At 38.5% G+C, this 13,467-nt stretch overlaps 2 protein-coding genes across 8 annotated transcripts in view; one reads left to right on the top strand and one right to left on the bottom strand.

Moving 5' to 3' along the window:
* usp2a (ubiquitin specific peptidase 2a) overlaps positions 1-5,303 on the top strand; it is a 40,411-nt gene extending 35,108 nt beyond the window's left edge. For 2 of the 5 annotated variants that reach the window (XM_052106657.1, XM_052106656.1), the window contains exon 14: positions 4,136-5,300. In XM_052106657.1, coding sequence (XP_051962617.1) covers positions 4,136-4,211 — 76 coding nt within the window. In that variant the 3' untranslated portion in view covers positions 4,212-5,300. Of the gene's footprint in view, positions 1-4,135 lie in introns of all 5 variants that reach the window. The other 3 variants (XM_052106659.1, XM_052106661.1, XM_052106660.1) reach the window with 3 other exon arrangements.
* A 5,792-nt stretch (positions 5,304-11,095) lies between these two features.
* The window catches only part of ulk2 (unc-51 like autophagy activating kinase 2), a 45,401-nt gene continuing 43,029 nt past the window's right edge, over positions 11,096-13,467 (bottom strand). For all 3 annotated transcript variants that reach the window (XM_052106655.1, XM_052106654.1, XM_052106653.1), the window contains 2 exons: positions 13,325-13,460; positions 11,096-13,241 (listed from right to left, as the gene is read on the bottom strand). In XM_052106655.1, coding sequence (XP_051962615.1) covers positions 13,177-13,241; positions 13,325-13,460 — 201 coding nt within the window. In that variant the 3' untranslated portion in view covers positions 11,096-13,176. The remainder of the gene's footprint in view (positions 13,242-13,324; positions 13,461-13,467) is intronic.

Raw genomic sequence — 13,467 nt, forward strand, 5'->3', positions numbered from 1 at the left:
GTTAGTATTGCATGTCCGTTACACGTTCATTTGTGAACATAGCCAAAGTTATAGCACAGTAAATGTAACGTTAACTACCCGCAAATTAAAACCTGCAAACGTTAGTCCAGTGCATAACAACAATCGTTGATTGCTGAACAGAAATCGTGTCAGATGGAGTGTCATACATGCAATAATTACACTGCTCTATTCCAGTAGATAAATGTATATGTTTTGGCAATGAAATAATTTTTTATAATAATTAATTCATATAGGCTATTTATCAGGCAGGTGCACTGTCAGAGTCTTCTGGGTTAAAATGGAATTACAGGTTGTTGTTGCACTGTCTCAGATTTTGTTAAAACCTTGTCTATATCAAGAATGTGTGCCAAAACCAAGGCCTGTAAAAAAAATTCTTAATTTTTTCAAATCCTGTCTTCATATTTTCAGCCCTTGAAATTACTTCTGTTTTACAGCCTGGAAATCACATTATCTGGGAAGCAATATTTGTACATTAAATTAATATAATGAAAAGTATTATTCACAGGCAGCCCACATTTTGTAGGGTGGAAGACAAACATGTAAATGTGACTGAACCATTACAAATTTGTACGGCATGCCCTGGATTTGGAAAAAAGTGTGAAAAGACTGACATTCAGGGTAGCATAAACTTTGAGCAAAATCTAAGAGAGTGCAGCAACTGTTTTCCTGGATTCTGTCTGATTTGACACAGAATGACTCAGCTGCATGTCATTTGGCTCAAATCCTCCCATTCAGTGCTACTCTCCATAGCTGTCTTACTGTATGTTATATTATGAACCATGAAGAGATTAAACATTTTAAAGGTGATAATTCAGCATTTATACAGCTGACAACTATAATTTTCAGCATCTTACTGATAATTGTATTGAGAATAAACATAATTAATAAAAAAAATAACATTTCCCTCCTATTTTTGTTGTTACATAGGAAAAAAGCACCAAGACCTGATGCGAAGTCATCTGAATACAGGTCCAGTAGTAAGTGATTTTTTTGGGCAGAAAAGCACAGCTACATCCATCAATAAAACCTGCAGGGACAGTGCAGTGGAAGCAGCCGGTGGAGTAGCCCCTCTACCATCCACATCCACTCCTCCAGTCCAGTCTTCTAATCCACATCAGGCAACCAGCAAGACCACAAGCACCATAAAATCATTTGTCAGCTCTAATCCAACACTTCAAGCAGAAATATGCTGGGCAACAAAAGTTGTAACCAGCCACTATTCCTACAAATCATGTGAGAATGCAGCAGACATGTTCAGAACCATGTTTCCTGACAGTGACATTGCAAAGCAGTTTACTTGTGGGGAGAGAAAAGCAGCATACCTCACCACATTTGGGATTGCTCCTCATTTCTCTTCACTAATGAAGGCCAAAGCCAAGAAAGAGTCTGAATATGTTCTTCTGTTTGATGAAAGTCTAAATAGGGAAATTAAGAAAAGCCAGCTTGACATGCACATACGATTTTGGGATGGTAACCAAGTAAACTCAAGGTACCTAACATCATTTTTCATGGGTCATCACACTGCAGAACAAATGCATGAGAAGGCTGAAAAAAGTGTGTTCGGATATAGGCTTCCAGAACCTGATTCAGCTGTCGATGGATGGCCCAAATGTGAATTTGAAGCTTTTCTCACTGGCCCAGCAGAACATTGACAAACAAACAGGCAAGAAAATGTTAAATGTTGGAACTTGTGGATTGCATATACTACACAACTCCTTCAGAGCAGGGTGTGCATCCACAGACTGGGAGCTGGGAAATGCTCTGTCAGGCCTTAAATGGCTATTCAAGGATGTTCCAGCTCGCAGGGAGGACTACACAGAAGTCACTGGTTGCACATCCTTCCCTCTTGACTTCTGTAGTCATCGGTGGCTGGAAAATGTGGAGGTGGCTGAGCGTGCCCTTCAGATTTGGCCCTCTCTGAAAATGTACATCAGTGCTGCTAAAATGAAAACTGTAACAGAACCACTTACAAAGTCTTTCAAGACGGCTGAGATGATTGTGCAAGATGCCCTCTTCCCAGCAAAGCTGAACTTCTTTCTAATGGTAGCTAGGGAAATCACACCATTTTTGAAGTTATACCAGACGGACAAACCCATGCTGCCGTTTATGTGCGGTGATCTCACAAATATGCTGAGGAGTCTAATGGAGAAGTTTGTCAAGCCCAGTGTCATGAAGGATGCAACTACCCCTGTAAAGCTTCTTCAAGTTGACTACGCTAACTCAGTCAACCACATAGATGTCACCAAACTGAGAATCGGATTTGTCACAGAGCGAGCCCTAGAGCACATGAAACAAAACTCCTCTGAGAAGCTGAGCCTGGAGTTCAGACAGAACTGCTAGCTGTTTTTACTGAAGATGGTGTCCAAACTGTTTGAAAAGGCACCACTTAAATATCCGCTTGTTAGAGGCCTGTCTGTCCTTGATCCAAGGGTGCTCCTCAAAAGCAAAGAGACAAGTGTCCGAAAACTGTTCACTGTTTTACGACTCCTCATGGAATCTGGCCGCATTGAAGAACAAAGCTGTGATGACATTCTGAGGGAGTTTGGCCACTTTTATGACCACAATCTGATGTGTGCATCAGATTCCTTCAGGAATTTCAACCCACAGATGGGAAGGTTGGATGAATTCTACCATGAACATCAAACAAGGCAGAGTTTCGCCATCTCTGGGGGGTAGTAAAACTCGTCCTGGTCCTCTCACATGTTCAAGCCTCTGTTGAGAGAGGGTTTTCAGTTAACAAAGAGGTGATGGTGGAGAACCTGAAAGAGCATTCTCTGATTGCTCAGCGGATCGTTCATGACCATGTGAACCATATTGGAGGGCTGCTCAACATAGTCTACACGAAAGAGCTACTCCTCTCTGCAGCTGCTGCCAGACAGAAATATCACAATTATCTGGATGATCAAAAACGTTGAAAACAAGATTAGCAGACTGCTCAGAAGAGGAAGGGAGTAATAGAGGAGATAGGTGAGATCAAGGCCAAAAAGAAGAGGGTGGAGGAGGACATCAGGGTCCTCCTGAAATCTGCAGATAGTAATGCAGATAAAGCTGAATCGGTTGGAAAACTCAGCTTCATCTCGAAATCAAATTGTCTTCGCAGAGCTGCAAAAGAAAAACAAAAAAGTCTGGAGGCTGTAGAAAAACAGCTAAACGACAAGCTGATGGAGCTCAAAGACACTCCTTCATAGGTCCTTAATGTACCATATGGCCTTAACATACAATGTTCTGTTTAGTGCAGTTTTTTTTTTTTTTATTCAACAGAGGGCGTAATTTTGGTGTATGTTTTGTTGTTGTTTTATTGTTGTTTTTTTTTTCAACAGGAGTGGATAAAGTCCACTGAAGTCAACTTTAAGTTGACTTGTTTACTTGAGTTGATTGTTAAATTAAGTTAAATATGCACTTTGAGGTTATAGACCATATACATAAAATGTAACCTTTGGCCTAATCTTTATAATGCACATGTAGCACTTTTGGCCGCATATACTTTTGCACTATTTTGTGTTGTTAATTCTGTGTTTGACAACTCAAGTTGTTTTGATTTGCACAATATTGTTAAAAAAGGTCAATGAGCTGAATCTGATTGACTGTCTACCTCAAAGACAAATGTTTGCATTTTTTATATTTTCAATAAATTAATTGAAAGTGAAGTGAACTTGTTGAGTGATTTTTGTTTGGGGTAATTGTTTTTACATTGATTCAGGCAGGTTAGATAGTAAGCAAAGTCTACTTAGACACCGATACATTTTGAAAAATAAAACTTGTGATTTGCTTAAATATCTGATACTTCTGCTGCTATTACAAAACACAATTTTGGCTGTTTATAGCATTTAATGCGATAAAAACACTAAATATTAATTTTGACTATGTATTGGTATGTAATTAACGGTGGTGTAAGGTGCTGTAAAAAGCTGTAAAATGGAACTTGAAAGTGCTTGAATTTGATCTTGGAAAAGGTGTACGAACCCTGTGGACCTACATTTACCAAAGAAATGTATTAATTTAATCACAATATGAGGAAAAACTTTAAAAAAATTAATGTTGTCTTGCATCATGTGTAATTATTCCAAAATAAGTCAGTCATAATCCAATGATGTGCCTCAATTTGTTCCTACAGAGTCACGCCAATGTCTGCCAGCCAAGTCCGCAGTAGCGACGCCTACGTGTTGTTCTACGAGCGAGCTGGACTATGAGGACGAACTGAGGAAAGAGATAAAGTGCAGGATATGAGCCCCTTGGGCTAAAGACACATTATTAACAAAAGCTGCTTCCCCTAGCCCATAGAGCAATGCAGAATGAGACAAAGAATATTGCTCTCTGCTGGACACCAAGGAGAAGTGCACACTTTGCCCTGTCACACTCCACCACTGTGTTAAAGTGAGGTGAAGGATGTCTGCAATAACCTCATGCCTCTGTGTGTGTGTGTGAGTGAGTGTGTTTATGGGCAGCTCATGTGCAGTCGTCATCATCAGGCAATAACCCCAAGTGGCTCCAACTCAGAAGTCTCTATGCACTGCAACAGAACTCTCATCCTAACTGCGCCTTCCTCTTGTTTATGAACGTCTCAATATTAAAACCTTGTTTCACTTAATTTTTGTTTGGGATTTTCTTCATAATTTTTTAAGTATTTGATCTCCCTGATATCCTGGGAGATATACTGGTTTGAGGGGCTCCCTATCGGGTTGCTGAAGAATTACAGAAGTGCACTGTTCAATCTGAATAACACGGACCTGTTTGTGCTCTTTTGTCACACCTTGTTTTTTTTGTCACACTTTCTTCTTTGGTTCCATTCACTCCCCAGCCCCACCAGTCAACGTTTCTGTTTATGCTTGGTTCTCATCTCGGCTCTCTTATTCTTCTCAACCTCCTGAGGGCAGTCGAAGTCTGCGGTGTTGAGAGAACAGTGTGTGGCTGTGGCATTACTATTATTCAGTGTGGCTGCTACTGACCTTGAAATGCTGTGAACGGAAAAGAATGGAGAAGAAATAATCTTGACAGTATGGATTGGTTTAGCCTTGATTTCATGCCATTGAACAACATGGAAAGAATGTTTTGAAAAAGAAAATCTGTATATTTTTATATATGTTGCAATATAGAGAATGTATTATATACAGTCGTGCTGAAAATGACTCGTTACTGTTTTCAGTTAATTTAACAAAGGTAAGAGAATGGCATCTATTTATGCTTACAGGTCATGAGACATTGTGATTTGAGTCAAAGTATATATATATATATATATATATATATGAAATATATATGTATGTATGAATAAATACATTTTAGAAGAATGAACTGTTACAATGGTCCTCTCGTGATTCATGTTTTTTTTTTTCTGTGGTGTTCTTCTGAATCAAATCTTGTGGCTGGACAAGTGAATGTTACATGGCACTTTCCATAAAAAAGGGTAAGAAATGATTCCTTTTTTGTCTTTCACGAGTTCACTGGTTCAAATACAGAAGCCCATTTTGTCCATGGTTTATCTTTTTTTTTTCTTGTTTTCTCGTGGTTCTGATCTCAACATAATAACATAACATAAAAGTAGTTTTTTTTTCTTGATCTAGCCTTAATTTTATTGAGATCTCGACATATCAAAAGTTGTTTTCTCGTGATCACAACTTGAATTTCTCCTTTGTTCTCGTGAAAATACCATTTGGCGCATGGAGCAGCTCATAACGTCACAGGCAAAGCATTTTAATCTTCAGTTTATTGGAAATGGGCTTCTCTCTGGGTCAAAAAGATGAATTTATCTAGTGACTTGCGAGTCTGCTGACCTTTCAGTCATAATCCAGTATCCATGGAGTAATGAGAGAAAAAGGAAGCTTTTTGAAGCAATGGGGCTGTCATTACAAACGTATTGAAAATTTGGTTAGTTACTCAAAGCTTCTGTACACGGTTCAATTTACTACCATCTGGAGGTCAAAAAGCACAACTAGTAATCCTCTGTGGCTGACAACCTTTTGAAGCAGTTACATTTATTAAAAACATTGTCGCTTCTGTCTTTTTTATAGTTTTTATAAATATATATGTAATAACCAACTGAAGGCTAAAAGGTTTCATAAATGAGTTTCCAAGTTACTGTGTTAAAAATAATTCTGTTAAAAAATAAAAACAATGTCTGAGAGTAAATTATTAACTGATTATTAATGTGTAGATTGGAAAATAAATTCAGTGCATTCAGAAAGTATTCAGACCACTTTATAATTTTTTTCACAATTTTTGTTGCAGCCTTATGCTAAAATGCTTTAAATAAAAATAAAATTCCACATCAATCTACACTATAATGACAAAGCAAAACTCAGATTTTTGATGACTTTGCAAGGATTTTCTGCTATTCTTCTCTGCAGATCCTCTCAAGCTCTGTCAGGTTGGATGGGGACTGTCGGTGGACAGCCATTTTAAGGTCTCTCCAGAGATGTTCGATTGGATTCAAGTCCAGGCTCTGGCTGGGCCACTCGGAAGACATTCTCAGAGTTGTACCTAAGCCACTCTTGCGTTGTCCTGGCTATGTGCTAAGGGTTACTGTCCTTTGGCCCAGTGTGAGGTCCTGAGCACTCTGGACCAAGTTTTCATTAAGGATAGCTCTGTACTTTGCTGTGTTCAGCTTTTCTTCAAACTTGACCAGTCCCCTAGCCCCTTTCGCTGAAAAACACCCCCACAGCTTGATGCTACAACCACCATACTTCACCGTTGGGATGGTATTACACAGATTTCATGTGTGAGCCAGTGAGGAGAGGTTTCTGTCTGGCCATAAAGCCCAGATCGGTGGAGTGTTGCAGTGATGGTTGTCCTTCTGCAAATTTCTCCCATTTCCACATGTGATCTCTGGAGCTCAACCAGAGTGACCATCAGGTTCTTGGTCACCTCTCTTACCCAGGCCCTTCTCCCCCGATTACTCAGTTTGGCTGGGTGGCCAGAAGAGTCCTGGTTGTTCCAAACTTCTTCTTATGGAGATCCTGTCTCTGGGATCTGCAGGTAGTTCCTTTGACCTCACTGCTTGGTTTTTGCTCTGATATACATTTTCAGCTGTGAGATCTTATATAGACAGGTGTGTGTGCTTTTTCAAATCATGTCCAATAAATTACATTTGCCACAGGTGGACCAATCAAAGAAACATCTCAAAGATGATCCAGAGAAATGGGATGCACCTGAACTAAATTTGAAGTGTCATAGCAAAGGCTCTGAATAATTATGTCAATGTGATATTTCAGTTTTTTCTTTTTAATACATTTGCAAAGTTATCAAAAATCTGTTTTTTGCTTTGTCATTATGGGGTATGGAGTGTAGATTGATGTGATTTTTTTTAAAAGCATTTTAGCAAAAAGCTGAAATCTTCATTTGACTGACCCTCCCATGTCAAGGCATGTGAGTCACAAACTATATTACTTCCACAGAACTTGGAGGTGAACTTTGAAACTTGGAAAACAGAGTTCCTTGTGTGAAAACAGAGTTACTTAAATGGAATTAAGTTCTTTAAGCAAACGGTTAAGCGGATATATACAAAGATAAAGTAAGGCTCTCTCATTGGATTGGACAAATCAATAATGTCAGCATACGGTAAGATGGTGGACAGTCCATACAATTTGCATGTGGTGTGACCAAAGGGAAAGATTTTTATGGAAGCTTTAATATACTAACTGCAGCTGTTTCTAATTCAACAATATTTAACACATTTTGCCTGCAATGTTTCTGTTATGAGTATTTCAATTTGCCCAGTAGTGTTTTTGATTTTACCTCATTGTCCCTTGGTTAGTTCATCCAGAGTGTAGTTCAGTAATGGGGCTTGTTCTACTTGGTCGAAGACTGGCTGGCAAAAGTTCAGTGGGAAATCTCATCCTCGGGCGCAGTGAGTTTGAGCATGGAGAGAAGACATCTCGGTGTGTGAGGAGATACGGCTGGGTGGACGGAGTAAGGCTGGCTATAGTGGACACCCCTGGCTGGAGTCTCTTTGGTTTGGCTAATGCCAAACAGGTCAAACAAGAGATCCTGCGCAGTGTTTTGTTGTCCCCTCCTGGATGTCAGATGTTTCTCCTCGTCATCCCAGTGGACTCTTTCAGCAAGAGGGACGGACGTACTATGGAGAAATATCTAAGTGTCCTCGGGGATGAAGTCTGGTCACAAACTTTGGTTCTTTTTACATGGGGAGATGAGTTACGAGGCAGGAGTATTGAAAAGCATATTGAAAAGAAGGGTGAACCTTTGCAGAGGATTCTGAGACAGTGTGGCTATAGGTACCATGTTGTAAACAATAAATGTCCAGAGGACGACACCCAAGTCATTGAGTTGCTTAACATTTTGAAGAAAATGTGTGCTAGCACTGGTTGAACCAGATGAAACTATGTGTGTATATAATATATATATATGTATTATTATCCCAGTGATAATAATTATTGGGCTGTTTATTCTTTTAGCTTTCCTTTACATACAAATGATACACTGCCCTGAAGAATCTAATTTATACATACAAAGCATGTCTGATGTGATCAACTAGACTGCCTTCACACAGTCAGAGTTTGGGACTAATATTATCACGATATTTGCAAATTCAATTATAAAAAAAAACATACTTGTATATATATATATATATATATATATATATATATATATATATATATATATATATATATACATTAAAAATGTCTGAATTTTACGAAGTATTTAATTGAATGATATGTTTTAGATATTTTATACCTTTGTTTTGCTTATATGTTGACCTTCCCCTGCACTTTTTTATTGATTTATTTTTCCCTTTTATTTATGTGTTTTACATATATGTTCTGTTATATTACGCATTTCCTGCTATGCAATGTTTTCATATTTTTTTGCACAAAAAATTATAATGTTGACGTTTATTTAATAATAATAATAATAGTAATAAAACCACCTGTAACCACAGTGACGGATACTGTTAATAAATGTAAAACGTTTAAAATAGTTTTTCTTTTTAATCGGTGTTCCATATTTAGTTATTTAATTTGTATTGTACTCACTGTGTTGAGCATTTCGGGCAACTCCAATGAATTTTGATTAACTATTTCCTCTCAGAATTGTCGAAAACTCACAGGGGCCATTTATATATATATATATATATATATATATATATATATATATATATATATATATATATATATATATATATATATTAGTTTTAAATTTCTGTCTCACTCTACGAGCACATAATTCCCATTCTGGTCATTTCAATCTGATAGTAGTTGACAGTATAATGATTGACAGCAAAGGAAAGCCTGCGATGCGCGCTTGTTTTCAGACGTTCTTTGAGAGGTGACTTCTTTTTCACATTGGTCCTGTCCCAAATGGCGCACTTCATGCGGACTTTCGGTCTCGTGGACTTAAATTGCGCGTGCTCGCTGAGTCTACGAGTCCGTAGGCCGTCCCATTTAGCATTTTAACGCTCTGAAGTGTGCTCAGCAGCGCCCCCTTTGTACCCTTGAAGCGGTCTTCCGCGAAGCCCGCATAGATCCAGGCTTCACGCACTTCAAGTACCCAGGAGTCCTTGCGAAAGGCCAATAAGACAACTGGTGTGAAGAGCGCTTTCGCTCACGGACACAGACAATTGATAACATGGCTGAGAAGAAAATATTTAAGTGTGTGTATCATTATGGTTTTTATGACTGTGTACATTTACCAGTTGTTACCTACAGTTTATACAAACATTATGGTCATCGACCAGTGGTTGATGTCTCAAACATAGTAATAGCGCGCTGAATAATAGGCTGATCGCATAACGATTCATTATATAGAACCGAATGGCAGAGCTTTACTGAGTCATATGTAAGTGAAGTATGGATATTTAAACCTGTAAATTAAAAACGACATAAAAAAACAAGGTACACATAAAAATATAAAATACATATATATATATATATATATATATATATATATATATATATATATATATGTATATAAAGAAAAAGAAAATTAAACAGTAAATCAAATAATAATGACTTAATGCATTAACGACTTTTGACAAGTTATATGTTTATCTACAAAGTCAATAACATTTACTTGCTTACCCTTTCCTCCGTGCATAACATCAGCATTTGTATGCATGAAAAATAATCTTGTCTTCTACGACGTCAGAGCGTATAAATGTGATTTCTCTGCATGGCAAGCCATCTCGCAAACACAATAGTAAAAACAACAACAATAGGCAGCATATTTCCTCGAACCGAACCTGCAGCTCCTGTCCAACAATAACCACGCTTCACGATCGAGTCTGTCCCAAAAATACTTCTCAATGCGCCCTTGTGGACTTGCGCGAGGGGCCCTATAAGTCTGCACTACATGACGTCACCGAAGTGTGGACTCTGAGGAAGTCCACAAGTCCGGAGTGTGCCATTTGGGACAGGGCCATACTCGGTTTTGAACGCGGAAGTAAATGACTGCAGGGTAAAATTCGACAGAGGTGAATGGGAGTGAATTTGCTCCAAGAGCAAAAAAAAAAAAAAAAACCACTATTACGTTTGAATTGCGTTCCATAAAATGAAAAAACAGAGAGTGCTGGATTAAGACAGTAAAGTGGGAGAAGATGCCATATTTCCTGTCGCTCTCTCAGCAACTGTAATCGAAACCCCCTCACAGCTGTGGCAATTCATTTTTAAAAACAATTACTTGGCAATATAACACAAATTATATATTTTTAATTAACACTCAATATTTAAAAAAAAAAAAGATATATTATATCAGTAATTATATTATAATATAAAAAATTGCGAGATTTGCGCTTCTAAATAAGGCGGAAACGGGTCATTGCAGTCTGTGAAAAAGGCCCGACACCGCTGATTTCGAACAGTAGGCGGGGATGTTGTTTTATCATGATATGCGATTTAGGTTCAAGCTAAACGGCCTCAAAGGCTCTGAATATGCACGGAAAAAGCTTATGTCTGTGTAATTTAACAAGATTGCAGTTGACAAGATTAAACGAACCCATCAAATTATGCACGCCTGGAACTCAATTTATTTGAATGTGCAACACCATAGTTATTCTTAATTTTCACTTGTCTTTCAGCTTCTATATGTTTTGTTATGAGTATAATGTGTGTACATGTCTGACAAAAAATACGTTATATATGACACTTGGACAACAGGTTAAAATGCATTTGTTTAATAAACAAACGCTGCATTTCTACAGTTTCAGACAGAACACGAGTGTCCTTGGTAACACATACATATTTAAACATCAAAGTTTTGTCTCTGAAAATCAAGGGAGCATGGAAATTTAGGCTGCATTGGCTGTGGTCATGTTGTGTCAGGCTGTGATAGGCTGGTTCTAAGCATTTATTTGGAAAAGGAAAGGTGCTAATAAAGGGTAAATACATTCTACAGTTCCACAGGTACATGTGCTCAATACTAGTCTTTTCTAATGGAACATTGTCTGTACAGTTTCTCTTCAGACCTGGATAAGGAAGTCCTACAACTACAGAACATGGATTTGGAAGAATATTACAAAGTGGGAGAAGGAACTTCTGTCTTCTCTTTCTATACAGTGAAGGCTTTGTAAAGGGCTATAATAAAAATAAACCCACATAAACTTCTATCAAAGAACAGTATACTGGAAACAATTTCATGGCAGAGTGCAGGAGAGATGCAGCAGGGTGATACAGGTGAAAGTAAACTACCCAAATTCATCCTTTCAGTACTTCAGTATACTGAAACTGGCCTTTTATGCACTTGGGAAGTGCAGTTACACATGAGTGGGTAAAAGCAGGGCTGGCAAGGGGACGCTTAGCATTGACCAGTCCCTCCTGTCCCTCCAGCAACATCCACATCCTGCACAGTCAAAAAGATTTATTTACACAAGATATTCATGGGTGTACGTTTGGAGCTGCCATGCAATGTGAGGTCTCCAGCTTTCTGTGAGGCCTCAATCTGAGTCAAAAACCCATGGAAGCTGTCTGCATCTTTGACATCTTCAAAAAAAAATAATAACCCTTAAAAAGAGAAAATGTTGTGCTCTTCCTTTGAGAGGCAAGGATGGTGGCAGCATCCACCTTCTGCAATCTCACGCTATGCTCTCTCACTTGTATCATGCATAATGTACAAGTATTTACAGATTGAAAACATCGGTTAAAAAAGCTACAGTATTAATATGAACATAAAACGTTTCAGTACGGCTGAATCAAACAAAAGGTAAGTAACTACTCAAGTATTTTGATCGTAATTGAAGATTCACCTTGAGGCTGTTGTGTGAGCTCAGAAGAACTTGGACAGCCGACTTTTACTCGCTCTTACTGTACTCATCAGATGCCTCTGTCCACCCTGACACTCACAAGCCTTTCAACCACTCTTATCATTTTCAGAGGATTTCAGATGTGGAAAAAATGGAGCACTGATGGAGAGATTAGGGAAGTGTGCCGGTTGTCTTCCCATGACCTCCACCGTCACAGCCCTCTTCCTTCCCAGACCTTCCAGGACCAGTTCCTTCCACATCTTCCTTAATAAAGTGCATTTGCTTCAAAGCTGAACTTTGTAAATATTACAGATTTCTCCTTATTTCAGCATTATGTTAACCTGTAAGAGGAACCGTGACTGTGTTTGTGTGCAAGTGCGAGTAAGTGTCTGGTACCACTTGGATTGACGATTATTATAGTCAGACAGGGGTCTTCCCATCCACCCCATGTTATCTTCAACACTATTATCAACAACACTAGCATACCCTAAAACCAATAAATAATCAAAACAACATAACAGAGTGCAGTATAAAATAATAAGTTGTAATATGAACTGATTTGCATTCATGTCCATTCCGCAATCCTTTCCATTGGTGTAAAAAAAGGAAAAGATAGACACACTTTGATCTGATGTGCCGCCCCTGTTGTCAAGTTGGAAGAAAAAATGACGGCTTCTGATTTAAGAACTGCAAGTCCGACCACTTTTTCATACAACAAAATGTCAGGGGTATTTTTGTTTTCATCTTTGGTAGTAAACTTGTGCACATCCTACTCAAATATTATCTGCAAAAAAAATAATACTTGGTCTGTTGCTTCTTGTGATTGAAAGGAATATAAGGGAACTGAAAGTGCTTTGATGGCTACAAAACAAAAATATGGGACAAAGGGTTCTCTTTGTCTTCTCTGTGGTTGGAGAAGATGATGGTCTCTGGAGTGAGAGCATCTGCCAGGTTTTTACAGGTGAAGCTCTTTATTCATACAGGGTAACAGTGCAGTAACACAGAGCAGAGATCCTCCGATCCACACTTGCCTTGTCTGTACAACGAAAACACAGAGGCATCACATAAACAGGAGAGAAGGCAGCAGTGAGTATAAACATATTAAACAGAATCACTCACATTTGATGACGTTCTCTATGTCAGCTGGGTCCTGGAGGATCTTGGACAGGCCTTCCAACAGCATGGATGCTTTGTTGTAGCGATAGGCAATGTCCTCTGTCTGCTGGAACATCTCATCTAGTGCTGCTGATTGCACCTGTTAC

The sequence above is a fragment of the Xyrauchen texanus genome, chromosome 36, assembly GCF_025860055.1.
Source record: "Xyrauchen texanus isolate HMW12.3.18 chromosome 36, RBS_HiC_50CHRs, whole genome shotgun sequence".
NCBI lineage: Eukaryota > Metazoa > Chordata > Actinopteri > Cypriniformes > Catostomidae > Xyrauchen > Xyrauchen texanus.